Source organism: Danio aesculapii, chromosome 10 (genome assembly GCF_903798145.1).
Source record: "Danio aesculapii chromosome 10, fDanAes4.1, whole genome shotgun sequence".
In the NCBI taxonomy this organism is placed as follows: domain Eukaryota; kingdom Metazoa; phylum Chordata; class Actinopteri; order Cypriniformes; family Danionidae; genus Danio; species Danio aesculapii.
In genome coordinates, this window is record NC_079444.1 from 33,554,704 (window position 1) to 33,575,711 (window position 21,008).

Genomic DNA, 21,008 nt, shown 5'->3' on the forward strand with positions numbered 1-21,008 from the left:
GCCTCATATATCCTGTGTCGATCTCCAGGATCTTCACTAATGGTGAAAGAGCCGAGTGTGGTCTCGAAGGACTCTCAACACCTTTGCCCCAAATTAGACTTCTGCACCCCTTTTTGTCTCTCCCTTTTTTTGTCTCTGCACCAGAATGAGAAGCTAAGAAAATTCATGCCTTGAGTCTGCGAATGTGTGTGAACTGGTATTGGTGGTTTACGAGGGAACAATTTTGCATAATGACACATGACGCTGATAACCCACCAGACGAGAAGTGTATATTGACAACTCAAGGGTCTGAATACCAAACAAGCACATTTTATTCACAAATACTACACTAAAAAAATTATTCAAAGTTGATTTCTTGGATTTACTCATTTTTTTTACGTTACGTGGTTGTAAACAATTTATTTGGGCTGAATTTAAACAAACAAATTAAGTTACATTATTAATTTTAATTTGTTTGTTTAAATTCAACACAAATAAATTGTTTGCAACAGTTTTGCATGCAACACTTTTTTACAATGTTTTTTAAATATAAATTTATGCAATTGGCGCTCTGTGGCACGGGCAACTTGAACATAGGTATTTGTGTCCTGGCTGCCCAAAATATGCTGAAAAGCTGCAGCAAAATTTGTAAGATCAACAAAATTGGCTGACGTTTGCTTGATTGTACATTAAATTTAGGAATCCCTAAATCCTGATAAACCACCAAAACCAACGTGTGTGTGTGTAAGGGTTTTGGTGGTTTACAAGGACAGAAATTTGTATCATGACATGGATATCACCTTTTGTAAAACACTGAGGTGTTTAAGAGGACATGCCTTGTCTCCTTGTAATTCACTTAAAGTCATACTTAACAAGGTCTTAACAGGTTTCCTGAGAGTGTTGGGTTTAGGAGTAGGGTAAGGCCATATAACAAGCATTTTCTACAGTATAAAATACACAGGATGTCCTTGTACAGGATGGTTCTTAAAAAGTCTTAAATTCACTGAAATATTGTTTTTTAGGTCTTAAATTATATTAAAGAGGTCTTTATTTTTCAATAAAGCAAACTCTCATCCAATGCATCTCAATAAAACCTTTAGCAAAAGTTACATTTATTTAACTTTATTAAGCTTAATTTTAACCGGAGTTTTGCTTGGTTTTGACACATTTTTTTAAATACGTGGTTAAGAAATAACAAATTTAGATTTTTTTGGAGGGGATCATTAAAAATGGTCCTTTCCACTGGCTGTTAGAAAAAAAAATTGTGTTTAACCCTGTATAAGTCTAAAATTTTAGTCATAATGGTCTTGAAAATGCTTAAAAAGTCTTGAAACCCTGAATGCGTTACATCTATGGAGAGTCCTTATCAGGGTGTCCTCTGGGTCTTAAAAAGTCTTAAAATCACTGAAATATGGTGTTGGATGTCTTAAATAATTTTAAACAGGGTTTAATTTTGCTTTAACCAAGTAAAGCCACTCAATCTGGCCGACATCATCCTATGACCAACAATAAATCTCAATAAAACCTCATTTTTAATACTTACGTTTTTATATTGCAAAAAGATAGAAACCAAAACAGCTGTTAGACAGGTTTACAGCAAATTCCCCAATTAAATTTCCTATCAGGGAAAGCAAACTAAAACAATTACATGATTCCTCATGATAATACCGGGCCATTCGAAAAAAATTCTTAATCTTTAACCCCATGTAAGTCTGAAATTTTAGTCATAATGGTCTTGAAAATGTCTTAAAATGACTTAAATTTGACTTAGTGAAACCTGTAGAAACCCTGAGTACTTTTCAGCTATGGAGAGTCCTTATCAGGGTGTCCGCTGGGTCTTAAAATGTCTTCATTTCAAAAACTAAATTTTAGGCCTTAAAAAGTCTTTAATTCACTGAAATATGGCGCTGAATCATTTCAAACAGCTCCTAATTTTGCTTTGTCCAAGTGAAGCTACTCAATCAGCCCAACACCATCCAGCGACCAACAATACATCTCAATAAAATTTTATTTGTAAGAGATGCAAATCACAACAGCTGTTAGACAGTTTTACAACAAATTCCCCATAAAATTTTCTATCAGAGAAAGCAGCATAAAAACAATTACATGACTCCTCGTGATAATACCGGGCTATTAAAAAAAATCCTTACTGTTTAACCCTGTGTAAGTCTTAAAAATGTCTTAAAAAGTCTTAAATTTGACTTGATGAAACCTGCAGAAACCCTGCCTCATAAACCACCAATATCAGTGTGTGTGTGTGTGTGTGTGTGTGTGTGTGTGTGTGTGTGTGTGTGTGTGTGTGTGTGTGTGTGTGTGTGTGTGTGTGTGTGTGCGTGTGTGCGTGTGTGTGTGTGTGTGTGTGTGTGTGTGTGTGCGTGTGCGTGTGTGTGTGCGTGTGCGTGTGCATGTGTGTGTGTGCGCGTGTGTGTGTGTGTGTGTGTGTGTGTGTGTGTGTGTGTGTGCGCGTTTGAGAGAGAGAAGTGCTCTATCAGCTGTGGTGTGGAAATGCTCTGAACAGACATTACTCCCACAGATCCAGAGAGTCTGTGTTCTGGAGCCTATTTTTTTCCCCAGTATGTTTTGTTCTATCTTTCTCCTGTCCATTCCACATCTCTCAGCCTGTGGCTGGCTGACCTTTTCATTGGGCTGTTGTAGAAGAGCTTCCCTTCATGGGTGCTGCTGCAAAGCTTTTATGCCACCTCTTTTTCCCTCTGTCTCTGTTATACCGCTCTTTTTCTCATCCTCACAGTGCCACTGAGCTACTATTAACCTCCTGAACCTGAGCAGAGGGAATCATCTCCCTCCTTAGTTCTTGGGTGAAAATCGTACACGTAGGCAGTTTTGCTGATGTAGCCACTCTCCTTGTGATGGCCAGAAGGTTAGGGCTTTATGAACCACACTGAATCTAATCTCCGTGGTTCCCTTCTAAACCTTTAATGGACCACAGGAATGCTGGAATGTGGCTATTTAATGGTACGTTTTCAACTGACAGCAGCAAACGTTTAATGGAAGCTTCTGTATTGATATTATGATTGATGTTTTTTGTGTTCCAATGCATTCCTTGGCAATTTTATGCTGATATTCAGTCCTTGGGATCAAGATGGTTCCAATGCCACATGATGGGACGGAAATGCCAGACATGATGCATTGTGGGCAACTTGAGTTTTGAATCTTGCACAGGTCCCCACCCCACCATCCCTGTTCTCCTAGTCGTTTCCCACCATTTATCTTTTAACAGGAAAAAGCTGTATAATTATAGGAAGATATTTGGAATGAACTACAAAACTGGTATTGTTGCCGCCGTTTGTAGTTCATGCCCGGTTAAAGCTCTAATAGTCCCTAAGGGCTCTCAGGGTTGGCCAAGTTTATGATTGCATCCAGAATTCATCAATTTTATTTATTCATTGCATATGATTAGTTTGTTTCGCTGTTGCTTTGAATGCTTTGGTGTTCAAATTCTGGATCTGGTTTGTGGTGCATGTCAAATTGGCAATTGGATTCAATGCATTTCACCAGAAATTATATTATGAACAAAACTTTTTTTTAATAAAAAAAATGAATATTACAAACAGTATTGTAAAAATAGTTGTCACATGTGTTTCGTGAAGCTCAAGCAGCACAGCATGGTGACAGCAATACCAAGAACATGGGATTGACTTCATGCTAAATATTACCATACCACTGCAAAAAAGTGTACATTCCTTTAGATAAAAGTATCTGCTAAATGATTAAATGCAGTGTCGTGTAAAGGTACTACTAATACATTCAAATCTCACGTCCCTTTTTTTAAAAGTAACCAAATGTGTGAACGTAAAAGTGTTGTTTCAAGTGTGCTGTACATAATTATTCTTCTAAAGCATAAAAATACCACAATTTGTTTGCAGATATGTAAAAAACATGTGGACATTCTTGTTTATCTGAAAAACTAGTCAGATATTCTGCTTAAAAATGGGCGTTACATGTCGCATATTTCATTCATTCAGTCAGGAAGGCTCTCAAAATATGTGTCTGTGACTGAAATACGACCTCCGGTGGACAGTAGCAGCCTCCGAAATGAGGCACAGATTCAGAGTTCCACCTGGGGTGGTTATTAATTAGCAAACAATATCAATAGTACGAATGTACAAATGTAATCAGAAGATGCCCCTTAGCTTTCAGAATGGGCAGTAGAACTTGCAAGAATGGCCACACTTGAAAAAAATGTCTTATAAGCAAATAAGCTAAACCTATACTAAAATAGTTGGTCTAACTACTTATCCTGTTTGGAAATGGAACAAATGTGTGAGAAATATACTGATTGTGACAGTATTAATGTGATATGTTATTGACTGAACTTACCTACTAATTTTTTTATTGTATTTTATTTTTATTTTCTGTTCATTATATAAAGATGGAGGTTTTAACTGTATTTAATGAAAGTCAAGCTGGGACATTAAAGTCATAGTTAGGGATTAGTTTGGGTTGGGTTTGTTAATAGGATGAAATGTTAATTCTTTACAGAGTTGTATTCTGTATTCCATTCTGAAATTTGTCTGAGAATCAATAAAATTGTTCATCACTAATAGTACAAACGTATACATTAGGTGAGCTACGTGACGAGATTTGCAGTGATAAGCAATTTGGCTGTTCGCACCATACAAAACACGACAAAACACAGCCATTCAGAAGCACAGAATAGTGCACTTACTGCACTTAAACAAAATGGTAAGGTTTCTAATCTAATTAATCCACATTAAACCTCTTTAACATTATTAAATATACAAGCTGAATCACTGATATATGTTGGCTTGCACTGAGAACAGTTCTAAAGTTTAATTTCAAATGGAATCTGCTGCTGTTTTCAGTAGTATGGCAATAAATGTCATGTAAATTGACATTCACATAGTTAGCCATTAACACTGAATAAAGCACATGAGGTGTACCTGAAGTAAAAATTGTCAGTTTATTCTGTTGTTCAGCTGCACGAAATAGAAACCATTTTTAAATTATAAATTTCTGGTGTAGGTTAGATCAAAAACTCAATTTGATATGGAAAATATTTCTTCTATCGCATACAGTACCTTTGCTTTTATTTATAACATGACTTAAATCAGCCTTTAGGCTCGATAGTTAGGCACACTTCTGTTGATGTCGTCAATCTGGCAACCTGTGCTTGCATGTGTTTTGATCCAGGTGTGCAATACCTAGTCAAACTATTGTGTGTCAAACTTACATACTGCACCTTTAAGAGAAAGATTTTATTAAGGAACTTTACCCAACACTCCTTAAATGGTAATACCCACAGGAGATAGTTAAAACCTCACATATCAAATTATTATTATAATTTTTTGAGTTGGAGAAGTTAGGATTAATATTCAAATTGTGGGTTTAATCTGCACACATCATAACTGTAACAAACATTTAACACACATTCCACAATACAAAAACTTTGCAGACCCTAAACTATAAATCATCAAGAAACATCCTTGATTAAACATTATTTCTGTCAAATCTAAACTCTGTATTAGTGCCGGTCTGTAGTTGAATGCACAAAACTGCTTTAAGTCTATTGAAGTGTTACCAAGTGGTAATTCTGACATACCCACCGGCTATTATTCTGCTAAATTCGCATTGCTATAAGGCGAATATTACAAAATCAAGAATGACAACTTGTTGGCAAATGCAAAAAATAATGCTTAAAGGCTAATGAATTACCACCAAGTGGTAAGGAGTAATTCTAATATACCTACTGGCTATTATTCAGCTTAATCAGCTAGTGCTATAGGGTGAACATTATATCATCTTTATTAATATTCATTATGAGTATTATGATGAGGTTTTATAAGGACCCCCCTCCCTACTTTTATTAGATATTTCTTCACCCTGAATTAAAAGCAGTGACACCTGGCCTGCTTGTATGTCTGTTGTATGTCTATTTTGGATTCTTAGATGGAAGAAAAAGACATATTAGTTCATTGCGTAGCTCCTTTTGATTTTTCTACCAATATTTTTCTTTCCCTTTCCAGGAGCACAGTCCAGAGGCTTGTCTAGATTAGTTACAGACTTGTTACACTTTATTTGCAGGGCACTGTGAAAAAACATTTGCCATCCTGAGAAGGTTTGCCAGTGGAGCTGTAACACAAGCACCATGGCTGCTTATAGTGGATGACGACACACTGATCAGGTAAATATCATATCTTTATATTATATACAGACCTGACTAGATGTGAAAAAAAGTTTGCAGTCAGGCAAACACCCATTCAATCACCAACAATACGTCTTGAAAAGGTCTTAAGAAGTCTTAAATTTGACTTGGTGAAACCCGTAGAAACAATGAATACAATAGACATATGGAAAGTCCTTAAACGATGACCAATATCCACTATAAACAGTTGCCGTGCTCTTGAAGTAAGCCCTGTTTCTCAATCAACATATTTTTTTGATCCTGAAACAACATTCCTAAAAATATAGTCATAAAAGGATAGTTCATCCAAAATATGAAGATTTTCTCAACATTTATTCACAAACCAGCTATAATCATTCGTTTCGCAATTGGAAGATGCAAATTAGAATTGTTGAAGCAGGGCAGACGATTGAAAGATACCAATGTGTATTTGAATGAACACCTGACTAAGAAAAATGCGGACATTGCCAGGAAGGCACGAATGTTAAGAAGAGAGAAAAAGATTCAATCTACATAAACTGCACACTGTAAAATATTTATCAAGTTAAATGGAACACCAGAGCAAGTTAAAATCCTTATTATCAGGGACCTGGAGGAGTTGGACAAATACTAGTAATGAGTCAATAAGAATACAAAAATTATATAAATGTCAACCAAATATGCAGTATGCCAACTACGATTATGCCTATTGAACACCAGCAGTCGTTTATGATAGAAAGAGATAACTTTGTATATACAGAACATAAAATGCAAGACATGGAGGGTAATATTGATCCAGATAATAACTTTCTTATTAATATTAAACATAATTGTAAATATTATACAGATCAACAGTTTAACACAACTTTTCAATCAAAGAATAATATTTCAATTATCCACTTTAATAGCAGAAGCTTATATGCCAACTTCCATAGTATAAAAGAATATGTAAAACAATTGAAGAATTATTTTAATATTATAGCGATATCAGAAACATGGATTCATGATAAAGGCATAGAGTTTGAGATAGAAGGGTATGAACTAAATTGTAAAAATAGAGATAACAGAAGTGGAGGAGGTGTGATGATATATGTGGATAAGAGTCTGAATTATAAGGTGTTGGATAGTATGACTGTTGCTATTGATGATCTATTGGAATGCATTACTGTGGAAATATGTATGGAAAGGACAAAGAATATTGTAATGAGTTGTGTTTACAGAACTCCTGGATCAGATGTTGGACTGTTTAGTGAATGGATGGAAAAATTGTTTGCAAAATCCTCACAAAAAACATGTTTGTATGTGGAGATTACAATATTGATTTGCTTAATCCAAAAAGGCACAAAAAAACAGAAGACTTCGTCAATACAATATTAATACAATAACTATTACGAGACCTAGTAGAATCACATCTCACAGTGCAACAGTGATAGATAATATTTTCACAAACATCATGGAGAGTGGTTTAGAGAGTAGATTAAACAGATTTGTGACAAGTAAAGGGTGAATAAATGATGACAGAAGTGTTATTTTTGAGTGACCTATCCCTTGAACCTTGTCTTTAACCATAGACAGACCTAACCCCAACCGTGCTTTAATTCTAAACTGAAAGGGTGAATAATAATTGTGTAAAACTAAACTCTCCTTATGAGTATAAACTTGGCATCAACTTTGCTAAAATATTGCTAAAAGCTGATTGTTTGATTAGTATTTTTATCATGCTCTACTTCAAATCACGTTCAGGCATTAGAAACGCCAGAGAAAAAAGTATTAAGATGCTTATCCTTAATGGGAAATACGCTAACCCGTGTAATCTTGAATATAAAAGACCCTATCTCTAGTAGCATCTGCAGAATTATAATCCAGCAGTCTGGCACCGACCAAAAAAATAGGTACACCCACACGAAAATACTCTCATTGTGTGGCAAAGCACATAAGGTCACATTCCTGAAATCGGAGCAAATTTGGGACTGGGATTCACATGGCTGTGTAGTCTGGTAAATGCCTTTACAAATTACACACCTAGATATTACTGCTGCCTTCATATGACCTCAATAAGAGATGAAAATCGGGGCATTTCATGCAATTTAGAGGCTTGTCAATATCCAGGTGTGTCCTTTTTTGAATAAAAAGGGAAATTTCTCTTAAGAAATACGAGCTGGTTCGCTCATGGCATTAATCTTCGTTTCGGCATTGATATTGCAATGTGTGTTCGCAATTGTCACATCGCAATATATGCAATGTTAAATTGGGATTATAATTGATCAACAAATGATTATACATGAGATGAGTCATTGCAATGAATAACCATAACAGAGTGAAACTTTATCATTTGCATCAGTTTTAAAGGCAATTCAAGAAAGTGTAAAGCATTCGGGCACAATAAAATAAAAAAAATGGTAACTTTCATGAAGAAAAAATTACTCATTCATTAATACAACGAAGACTATACAGTGGTATTTCACTTTACTAAATTTCTGTATTTGAATATCATTTGACTCTCCAGGAGATCATAAAGAACTGTTTTTTTTTTTTTTGCTTTTTTCTTTGCTCTTTTGTAATTATTCTTGCAATTTTATTTTCATACATGATTCATACCCTCACAAAATCAACCCAAACAAAGTAAGTGTATGATTTTTCACGAATTGAGTTATTCAAGCCAGCTGATCAAATTGTTTTCATATCACAATATGTATCGCAGCAAAACTAAATATCACAATGTCCGATTTTTCCAATATTGTGAAGTCCTAATAGTAGTGTAGATTTCTAAAAGACTTCAATAAATCATAAAACGAAAACATTAATCTGGTTCTGACTAGCACATATCACATACTTATTTTTGGCAGGATCCATCTTTTTATTTGTTTTTGGTTATTGTATTTACTCTGGTGAGTTTTTTTTTATCAGTGACCCTAAAATAACCCTGGTTTTACTGCAAATAATACAATAACAAACAGGTAACACAGTTAATGTAGCTAAACCTTGGCAACTACAAATCAACCATGATTTTGCTACTCTAGTTGAAGGCAAAATTATTAGCCATTTAATTTTTTTCTCCAAATATTCCCAAATGATGTTTAACAGAGTAAATGTTTTTTATGTTCATTATTATACATAAGCTACTGGTATTTAGAGTAGTGCAATTAAAATGCTTTACTATGTTTACTACGTTAGGCTAATTAGCCACATCCATACACTCTGCAGCCCAAGACTGGTTACTCACTGAAGCTAAGCAGGGCATTAAACAGAAGGTTTAAAGACATTAACCCAAGGTCCTGACTCTCTGAGGTCATTAAAAAAATCCCATAGCACTTCTCATAAAGAAAAACCCTGGCCAAATTCCCTTCATCAGTCCTTACCCATCATAGCCTCCCAATCATGCACATCCACCAAATTGGCTTCATCACTATCTCCACACCACCTATAGCTGGTGTGTGGTGAGCGCACTGGCGCCGTTGTCCTGTGGCTGCCATTGCATTATCCAAGTGGATGAGACCTGTGAACTTCAGTTTCTCATCAAATCTTGACCAATCAAATTCTCTTTAGCATCTGACATGCCCGCCCCCTTCAAAACGCTTCTTATTTGCTTTTCATTTGATCCTCTTGAACTCAAACAAAACACTATTGGCTGTTTTTAAAAAGGGGAGGAGCTACACTGTTGCATCGACCCTTTGTGTTTTATTTGAGATTACATCAAACATATTTCAAAGCACTTCACGATTACTTTATTTGTATAAATGGTAGTTAATGTGCCAAAAACATGGTTGCTATACTTTTACTACAGTAAAACCATAATTAGTTTTTATAAGCAACCGATATCAAAACTAAACCACATTTAAGGGAAACGTGGATAGCCTGGTGATTCAATGACGTTAATCGAATTATGTGCTATAACATGTCAAACAGGATCATGAACTGAACATTCCAAAAGCAACTCATATGAACACCTTAATCATATTATTGTCTTATTCAAATTAAGAAAATTAAGCAAATTAATTAAGCAAATAATTTGATTACTGATATCCATGTAGACATAGTCATTGTAAGCAAACAGTTCTCATAATCAACTTGATAGATGCTAGGGAAACAGGCAGGGGTAATTAGTTCAGCCACTTTGACAAGTGCCACAATATGGCAAGGTGACAGACTGGGTCAGAGCATCTCTGAAACTGCGAGGCTTGTCAGTCACTCCCAATCAGCAGTGGCGAGAATTTGGGATGGCAGTCGGAAAAGGGATGAATCACAAACCGGTGACAGGGTGTTGGCTGCCCAGGGCTCATCGATGCACATGGGCAGCAAAGGCTATCTTGTGTGGGCCAAGCTGACAGAAGGTCACGCAATTTTAATCACACTTTGCTATGTTGCCTATGATGAGTCATGTCCATCAGCACCTAAAATTGGCATGCAAACAATAGAATTGGACCTTGTAGCAGATGAGGAAGGTCACTGTTTTGTTTTACATCATATGGACAGTCTTGGTCTGTAAGTGTGCTTCATTTACCTGATAATTTTATACTACTGGGATTTACTGTCAGGTAACAACAAACCATTGGAATAAGTATGAAGCTCTAGGCAAATGCTCTGTCGGAAACCCTGGGTCTAGACATAAATTTGACACATGCTGCTTGCTGAATCAGTTTTGGCAGCATGCAAAGGGCTAGCAGCTTATGAGGCAGTTGGTCAGAATGTTTTGCATCTGCAGTGTATATCACAGTTATGTGCATTTGAGCCCCTCAGCTTAAATAAACACTTCAGGATGGCAACAGGGTTGACAGTTTTACATTGTTAACGTCTTAACAATAAGAGTTGATGTTTTTACTGTGACATCATGTAAAGGTATTGAAAACGAGTCTTTAACTTGTCATGTCACTTTTTACAATGTGTCAAAAGCAGTTTCGTGATTGTGTCAAAGCAGCTTATCGGATGAAGAAAAAAAGCCATAACAATATTTCAGATTATGTAACTTTCTAGCATATCAGGCAGGCAGGAGAATAGCTGAAGTTCAGTTCAGTTGAATTTAGTTCAGTTTAATACAACTATCACTGATCCACTGAAGGGCAGCTCCACCGATGCACAGCTTTGCCAGCCCCAAGCATGCAAGCCAGAGGCAACAGTGGCAAGGAACAAAAACTCCACCAATTTATGGAAATGGAGAACAAACCTTAGGAGACCAGGCTCTCCTCTGGACAAATATAATGGGCATAGCTGACGGAGGGCACTGGGAATCACTGATTCTTTGCAGGAATCAGTCTTGATCTCTCGACTCCTCAATAACCATGATAACCATCTGCCCTGTATACAGTCCGGATCCAAGATTATGTGAAACTTGCGATAAGTAAAATTAACATACAATGGGGCCATTCACACATATTGCATTTTTGTCTCTTCAGCGCTCAACATTTCTATTGTTTTTTAAATTTAAACATACACTGGACAGACGTGTGTAATCGTTACATGTCTTTTGAAGTGCTCTGTTTTTTAGATGTCATTCATTCATTCATTTTCTTTTCGGCTTAGTTCCTTTATTAATCCGGGGTCACCACAGCGGAATGAACCGCCAACTTATCCAGCACATTTTAAGCAGCGGATGCCCTTCCAGCCGCAACCCATCACTGGGAAACATCCATACACACTCACTCACCCACACTCATACACTAGGGACAATTTAGCCTTCCCAATTCACCTGTACCGCATGTCTTTGGACTGTGGGGGAAACCGGAGCACCCAGAGGAAACCAACGCAAATGCAGGGAGAACATGCAAACTCTACACAGAAATGCCAACTGACCAAGCCGAGGCTCAAACCAGCAACCTTCTTGCTGTGAGGCGACAGCACTACCTACTGTGCCACTGCGTCGCCCACTTTTAGATGTCATGTGAAGTTGAACGATCATAAACTTTCAGACGCAGTGCAGCTCATCACTGTCAAGTCCAAAAGCAGTGGACCAATCAGAATAACTCAGAGGAAACTGTTGCAAACTTTGTTCATAGTGGAAAGTTGGCTCGACAACTGTTTTATTTAACGTTATATCATGGCAGAGGAGGTGCTCATTGTGGCTTTGTCCAGATATCCTGAGTTATATGATGTAATGTAATGTGTGTATTTTAAGTAGCGCATTTATCGTGTATGGCCAAACACCCAAAGCGCTTCACAATCATGATGGAGACGGGTGTTCTCCACACCACCACCACCAGTGTGCAGCATCCACTTGGAGAATGCAACGTCAGCCAAAGAACAACTGCGCCAGTGCCCTCACCACACACCAGCTATTGGTGAAGTGAAGAGACAGTGATAGAGCCAATTCGGTAGATGGGGGTGATTGGGAGGCCATGATGGTTAAGGCTTGATAGGGAATATGGCCAGGACACTCTTTACGAGACCATGGTATTTATAATGGCACATTGAGTCAGGACCTCGGTTTAACGTCTCATTCAAAAGATGCTGCCCACTGACAGTATAGTGTCCCCTTCACTTTAATAGGGCATTAGGACTCCACAGGACAGACCACAGGTTGAGCGCCCCCTGCTGGTCTCACTAACACCACTTCCAACATCAACCTAGTTTTCCCATGTGGTCTCCCATCCAGGTACTGACCAGGCTCAACACTGCTTAGCTTCAGTGAGTAACCGGTCTTGGACTGCAGGGTGATATGGCTGTAGCTGGGTGATGTGGATGTATACTAAAGTGCTTATTATTGGCATATTGTTTCCCTTTTTAATGCGTCAGTTATTACATCATGCTCATAAGATCGCATCATGTGGACCTCACGCTATTTTTAAACCCTTTCCTGAGCTCAGCGTCTTGCGTTTTTAGAAGCAAAGACACATTCTGTGTTATGAGCCCTAACATGAGCATAGATGTCTTTCAGATTACAGTGTCTTTGGGAAGTGATCTTGGCTCTGTTTGTCCTGATTAATAGCCAAAGAATCCTTTGGATCATTTGAATTTCAAAGTTAGGAGTGTCATCGTTTACCTTTTTAAAGCATGACATTTTTGATTTGTAGAAAAGTATTTAGAAAATAAAATAATGGTTGCTGGGTTGATGGATAAACTTGATTACACATTTTCAGAAAATACACAATCAACAAAAATATATTGCTTTTATTTATATATTATATAACCATTTTTATACAACAGTTCTGTAATATCAGACCTCCTACAGCCTCTTCACCCTTCTGTTTTACTCCACCCACATAGAGTGACAGCAGATCAATAAACTCACTACAGTTTGACATATATTGCAGCTTCTGGACAACATAATGTACTTTTGAGGCTTTTTTTAGGCAAGAATGTAGTCGATTAGATTGCAACTATGCAGTTTTTTTAAAAGGATAGTGCCTATTTTAAATATTTATAGTTTCGGAGATACAGTACCATCCACATGAGAACGACAGAGACCGCATAATAAGCCCTTAGCGGAGGAAAAACACAGCGTAATTTTAAACTAGAGCTGATCAAATCACTGTAAAACTCGTAAGTGAAAACTCGTCGAGATCTCTCTTTTGTATGTTGTAGTGCTGTAATTATACCATAGTAATTGTAGTGTGTTGAGTGTGAGATGAGACTCACATATTAGGAATGTATGTATTTGCTGTTGGTCACTCTTTGTATAGCCCAGAGATTTTTTGGCTGGTCATCTGTTTCTAATGAGTCTCCTGTTTTCGTTACTGCATACTAGTTCAGTAAACAGAAAGAAGAAAGAAATGCCCACAATTTTCCTTATTGCAAACGCAATAGTAATTTGGTAGTGTTTGCGCTGCTTTGGCTTTTTCAGGGTTAATTATTGTAATATTCTGATTGCAGCTGAGAAATACTGGGAAATCTCTGTAGGCTGATGGCATTTCATGCTGTTCAGCCTTATAACCTTAAAATGTAAGCAAAATAACCTGTTTTGTCATCACTTTAGACATTATGCAGGAGAATCATTCAAATACAAGCTCTAAAGTGACGTTTGTGAAGTAGCAACAGTTTCTGCAGATGTGAATGAATGGCAAAATAAGTTGTTCCTCTTACGAAAGGGTTTGTAGACTCTCCGTGTTTGATTTTCTTTTTTAGATTCACAATTATGCCGTCAAACTACTGTATAAACGCAACACTCAGCCTGCAGCCTTGTGCCAATGCACGCCTCCCACCAGTGCTGATATACAGCCATATCGCACTGCAACTCGTGTGATATTGCTCATATATAAGATTTTATTGTTTTGCTGGGCACAACAAGGAGAGTGGAAAACATGTCTGAGGATAATGCAAAAAATATATATTACTGGATTTTGTTAATATGATCAGAAAGCTTGTCTGTATTAACACAGCAAATGTTGTCTTCTACTATTTACTGCTGTCAGTTTATAGAGTATTCAGACAATGCCTGTTTGGCATGAATGACATGCATATTTCTCTCACAAAATCCTGTATAACCATTGATTTGCAGTCTGCCCAGACTGCGGAGGCTTCTGAGCTGTTATGATCCAACTGAAGCTGTGAGTGTTGGAGAACGTTACGGCTATGGGCTTAGCAGGGATGGCTACAGCTACATCACAGGAGGTGGAGGGTAAGCTATGAATACGGTGTGCTCAGATTTGCCATTGCTCATAATTGCTTATACAGTAGGAGTCAGGAACTGCCTTTTTCATATTTCTTTGCTGTTTTCTGAAATCCACTTCAAATGTTATAAGGATTTTCACATAAAAAAATGCATTTCCAGAGTAATAGGCTATTTTCTGTTTTAGTTCCCCTTTATGTCCCCACATCATGATTTTACCAAGTACGATGCGATCCTGGTTTAACATCTATGTTGATCCTGGAACATCATTTTTTGTCAAAAATCCAATCAATACCTATTCCCTACCCCAAAACCCAACCATAACTGTAGATTATTTCCATAATCAGAAGGGAATTATAGTTAGAAAACAATCATATAGAAGTATAAACCTAACCGTAAGCCTAAACTTAACATAAACTGACATAAAACTCACTGCTGTCATTGGTTAACATCCTTCCTGATTATCCAACAGCTAAAGCGTGGCCAAAATTGTGTCATACAACAAGACAATGATCCCACAGCAAAGCAGCAAATCTACAACAGAACAGCTGAAGAAAAATAGTAATCCAGATCTTATCATGGCTGAAATGCTGTTGATGAAAACTGTGCAAATAACTTTAAAACTCCTCCAGAATGATCTGAAAGGCTGAGAAGGTCATACAGAAAATTGTTACTTTGAGTAATTACTGCTAAAAGTGGTGAACCGCAAGCCTCTGAATCAGAGGGTTTGCTATGTTTGTCACCCGTGGCTTTTCTATCTTGGCTTTATTGTTGTTAAATAAATAAATAATGACATGACTGGTTCATCTGCGGTTTTAATATTCTGATTTGTAAGACCTGCCAAGTACCATTTACAGTATAGCCAACAAGTGGATTAAACATGTTTTTCAAAATTGTCCCAAGGCAAAACGGGTGTTGTTTAATAGTTTGAGGACAACTTTGATGAAAAGTTTTGTACCACTTAAATGTTAACTGCTCTATTTCTTTGTTCTGGCCATATACTGAAAAGCATGCAATTCATAGGGTGTGCAAACTTTTTCACATGACTGTAGGTCATGGGTTGTTTCTGTTATAGCTTTCTAGTTAGCACACACTAACTACCAGTGTTGGGTAAGTTACTTTAAAAAAGTAATAGATTACTGATTACTGACTATTACTGGAAAATTGTAATCTGATTACATTACTAATTACGTAACGTAAAAAGTAATCAGATTACTAATTACTTTACTTTGAGGTTACTTTTAAAACAAGTAAAATACACCTATAAAAATGCAAAATTAGCTGCAGCTCTTTCAGTAATTTAATATTCACTGAAAAACGTTACAATGGGTTGATCACAGCAGTTTCACAGATTGAAAAGGCTTAAAGAGTTTACCCAAAACCTAAAATTCTCTCGTCGTTCACTTATTCCAAACCTGTTTTACTTGTAACCATTGACATACATCATATGCAAAAGCACTGCAGTGTTTGGGTGTTCTGTGTTTGGCTGAGGTAATAGTCTGCCGAAATGTGTATATTCCATACAAAGCATGAAGCTGATTGGTCAGTTCTTGTCGTGTGGCTCGCGTTTTACAACTGGTGCACCTGGAAAATGCGAGCACACGCAAAATGCGTTCCGAATATGTGTGTGCAAGCCATGCTCCTCCATTGGAAATAACGAAATTGCTACGCTTCTCTTCATGTTCAAAAGATACCTTCACCCTCGATCCTGCACAAAAATTCAATTTAGCCTGTTTTGGCTGAGTTGGACTACCATGTTTTTGGGCGCCGGTGTCCTATTTGGTGAAGAGTATTGTACTAGAATGCTCTATTCAAGTGCATGAACAAGTTGCTGGTTGGGTTAAAAGCAGTCGGAGATTCTTTAGAGACTAACCATAGACTGCATTTTACAGCAATATTTTTTGTTTTTACGCTCAATTAAATCAAAGTAATGTCTGTATTTCCACTTGAAGAAGCAACCACTCTTGTCAGCAGCCATTTCAGCTTGTGTTCTCAAGAAATTTAAAAGCGCATGCTTATCAACTGACGTTGCAGTAGAAAACATTATAAAAGAAGCATATGTTTTTCTTCTAAAAACTCTATTTGTAATGCATGTAATGCAATTACATTGGCTTTAATAACTGTAATCAAATTACATAAATTTAAAATGTAATTTGTTACATTACTGCATTCCCCAAAAATGTAATTGGAATACAGTAATGCGTTACTGTGGAAAGCGTTACACCCAACTCTGCTACTGTAACTACTCATTGAAATGTTGGTACTTTCTGAGAGGAAAATGGTGACTTTCACACTTTTTCACAAAATAAAACAAAATACAACATGAATAATATATAAATTCAAAGTAACTTTAAAGTTCAGTGGACAAATATAATGAAGGTACAAAATCCTTATATAATAACTTTACTCAACACTTTGAAAGAAAGAAAAATAAAATAATAATAACATTAAATAATAACATATTTGTCTTATTTATATACTTCCAATATCCATCAGGTCAACAATAGAGTAACCATCTAGACCAGGGGTGCCCAAACTTTTTCATATGAAGGGCTAAAATCCAAATACAGAGAGCCGTGGGCCGAAGGTAAATATACCAAACTACAGTACATTAAAGTTGTCGTAAGTAATTTACTAATTTATTTAATAGTATTTCAAAGTAAATAAAAAATATTACTTTAAATCAGAGGTCACCAATCTCGGTCCAGGAGGGCCGGTGTCCCTGCAGGGTTTACCTCTAACTTGCCTCAACACACCTGCCTGCTGTTTCAAGGATTCCTAGTAAGACCTTGATTAGCTTGTTCAGGTGTGTTTGATTAAAGTTGGAGCTAAAATCTGCAGGACACCGGCCCTCCAGGAACAAGATTGGTGACCCCTGCTTTAAATCATATAAACTAATGCATTATAACATTTTAAATGATACATTTTTGCAATTTAAACAAACAGTCACATTTATTACACAGTGGAGTTCAATACTAAATACACTAGTCAAGCAGAAACTGCCTTTGACTTGATTTACTCACCAAAGTCTCTGCATTGTCGGGTGACAGTATGTACATTTAAACCATATCTGATTAATTTACACCATTTAATTGAAACATTTGATTTCAGTTAGCTTTTAACAATAAATCAAACAAATGGTTATATTAAATTTGAATTGACAATCTCAAATCCCTATCATTCTCCATCTGTTCTTAGATGGCATGGTGGACCAAATCAACAGGCCCTAGTTTGGCCATTTCTGATCTAGACTCTCCAAAAAGTCAAAGAATACTTTCCAAATAGACCAAAATATATTAATTTAGTTTTTCAACAAATAGATTATCTTTTCTAAGGCAAGAGGTCAAACCCTTTATCCACTGATATGACTGTCTTGTTTTTTCCAAGAACACAGATGTTAAGATTCCAGCAAACGTAACATTAACAGCAATCTTTCATGTTTGGGCACATTAAAGTTCGATTATGGACAAATAATTCAATATACACAAGCTAGGATCTCCCACTCCCACTTTAGACTGGACTTTGTCACATTGTTAGCTGTCCTGAATCCTTAAGCTAGTCGATAACTTGTCAGCGACTGTGTGTGTGAGCCGAATGCTGTAGAACGTGCTCCATTGGGTAACTCTTTTATTATTTCTAAACTCCTACAGGATGGTGTTCAGTAGAGTCGCTGTTCAGAATATTCTGGCAGGTGGTTGCAGCTGCCGCAGTTCAGACGCCCCTGATGATATGGTGTTAGGGATGTGTCTGACCACACTGGGGCTCCCAGTCACACACAGCCCACTTTTCCATCAGGTAACACACTCAGACACACAAACACACCCTCAAAGTACATGTTGTCTTTTTCTGTTCCGCTCTACAGCAGCCAAAACACAAGTAATGAGGCAGAGACTGGTTTTTCATGTTTGCTATATTTTGGCACCCAGGCAGAGCAACAAATAAACAGAAACCTGTTGGTACAAATGCAGAGAGCAATCTTGAGTATATTTCACAACAGAATTGAGGGTGCAGGGAGCTACAGGTTCATCTGTCTCCTTATACTGGTTCAGTTTGCATTTAAAGGGATAGTTCACTCCAAAAATAAACAATTACTCACCATTCATTTGTTTAAAACCTATTTGAGGAGATGTTTTGAAGAATGCCGGTTGCTTGGACACATTGACTTCCATGGTAATTTTTTTCCTACTATGAAAATTGATGTGTTTTTAATCAGCATTCTTCAAAATATCTTCTTTTGTGTTCAACAGAAGAAACTCATAAAGGTTTTAAACCATATGAGGGAGAGTAAATGATGACGATTTTCATTTTTGGAGCTTCACTCATAAAATCTATGTATGATTTGATCGTAAATCTGAGGAATAGTTTACACCCTTATTAAAGAAATGAGTAATCAGTTGCTCATCTTCATGCTGTTTCAAATCATAAACTCCACCATAGAAAGCACCATAGATAGCATTATTAAAATCTCCATACAAATTCAAAGTTTTTTGAAGCCGGATGATTAATGCTTATATGAAAAATTTACTCAAACTAATAACTGACTTAATAATAACAGTATGTACTGCCAGACCTACAATCTCATTCAAAAGTTTGTGGCGAATAAGAGAGCATTTTTTATATACACAATGGTTGGAAATTGAAAAAGTTAAAACAAAAGAAAAAGAAAAATAGAAGAAAGAAGTTAAAACAAACAAATATTCCTCACAAATTCAACATAAGGGGCAAAAACTCTGAACCTTCATGCATATTTTCTTTTTTTATTTGAAAAGTATGTTTATTGGAATAATTATGTTGAATGCAAAGCACAATGATTATGTATTTAAATATGGAATTTATTGTAGCAGTGTTTATTTGAAAAACACTCACCGGCCACTTTATTAGGTACACCTTACTAGTACGGGGTTGGACCCCCTTTTGCCATCAGAACTGCCTTGATCCTTCATGACATAGATTCAACAAGGTACTATAAATATTCCTCAGAGATTTTGGTCAATATTGACATGATACCTGATACCATCTCGCAGTTGCTGCAGATTTGTCGGCTGCACATCAATGATGGGAATCTTCCGTTCCACCACATACCAAAGGTGCTCTATTGAGCTCTGGTGACTGTGGAGGCCATTTGTGTGCAGTGAACTTATTCTCATGTTTAAGAGACCAGTCTGAGATGATTCACGCTTTATGACATGGTGCGTTATCCTGCTGGAAGTAACCATCAGAAGAAGAGTACACTGTGCTCGAAAAGGGATGGACATGGTCAGCAACAATACTCAGCTAGGCTGTGGCGTTGACACGATGCTCAAGTGGTACTTATGGACCTAAAGTGTGCCAAGAAAATATCCCCCACACCATTACACCACCACCAGCAGCCTGAACTGTTGATACAAGGCAGGATGGATCTATTCTTTCATGTTGTTGGCGCCAAATTCTGACCCTAACATCTAAATGTCGCAGCATAAATCGAGACTCATCAGAACGGGCAACGCTTTTCCAATCTTCTATTGTCCAATTTTGGTAAACCTGTGTGAATTGTAGCCTCAGTTTCCTGTTCTTAGCAGACAGGAGTGGCACCCGGTGTGGTCTTCTGCTGCTGTAGCTCATCCGCCTCAACGTCCGCTGACGTGTTTTGTGTTCAGAGATGCTTTTCTGTTGTACTCATTCTGATACCTCAGTTGTAAGAGTGGTTATTTGAGTTACTGTTGCCTTTCTATTAGCTCGAACCAGTCTGGCCCTTCTCCTCTGACTGCTGACATCAACAAGGCATTTGCGCCCACAGAACTACAGATCACTGGATATTCTCTCTTTTTCTCACCATTCTCCGTAAACCCTAGAGATGGTTGTGCGTGAAAATCCCAGTAGATCGGCAGTTTCTGGCAGTTTTCAGACCAACCCGTCTGGCACCAACAACCATGCCTTGTTCAAAGTCACTTAAATCCCCTTTCTTCCTCATTTTGGTGCTTGGTTTGAACTGCAGCAGATCATCTTGGCCATGTCTACATGCCTAAATGCATTGAGTTGCTGCCATGTGATTGGCTGATAAGAAATTCTCGTTAACAAGCAGTTAGACAGGTGTTCCTAATAAAGTGGCCGGTGACCGTATATATTTTTGTAACATTAGAAATGTCTTGACTGTCATTCTTTCAAAAACACTAATTTTTACTGACCCCAAGTCTTTGAATTGCAGTGTAGCTGTCAATCACCATGTGGAAAAAGCAGCTTTTTCTGCCAGTTGCTCCTTTTGTCAACACAGGCTCATAGGAAATTCGTGCTTCAGCCTACATTTTTGTGAAACCACAAGTTTCTAAGTAAAATGAACGCTTTGGGGCAATATGACGGCAACAACTTTTG

At 37.1% G+C, this 21,008-nt stretch overlaps 1 protein-coding gene across 1 annotated transcript in view; it reads left to right on the top strand.

Moving 5' to 3' along the window:
- Positions 1–21,008, top strand: part of b3glctb (beta 3-glucosyltransferase b) — a 65,894-nt gene that overhangs the window by 43,469 nt on the left and 1,417 nt on the right. The window contains exons 12-14 of the mRNA XM_056466625.1: positions 6,043–6,142; positions 14,550–14,669; positions 18,311–18,455. Of these exons, the coding sequence (XP_056322600.1) occupies positions 6,043–6,142; positions 14,550–14,669; positions 18,311–18,455 (365 nt within the window). The remainder of the gene's footprint in view (positions 1–6,042; positions 6,143–14,549; positions 14,670–18,310; positions 18,456–21,008) is intronic.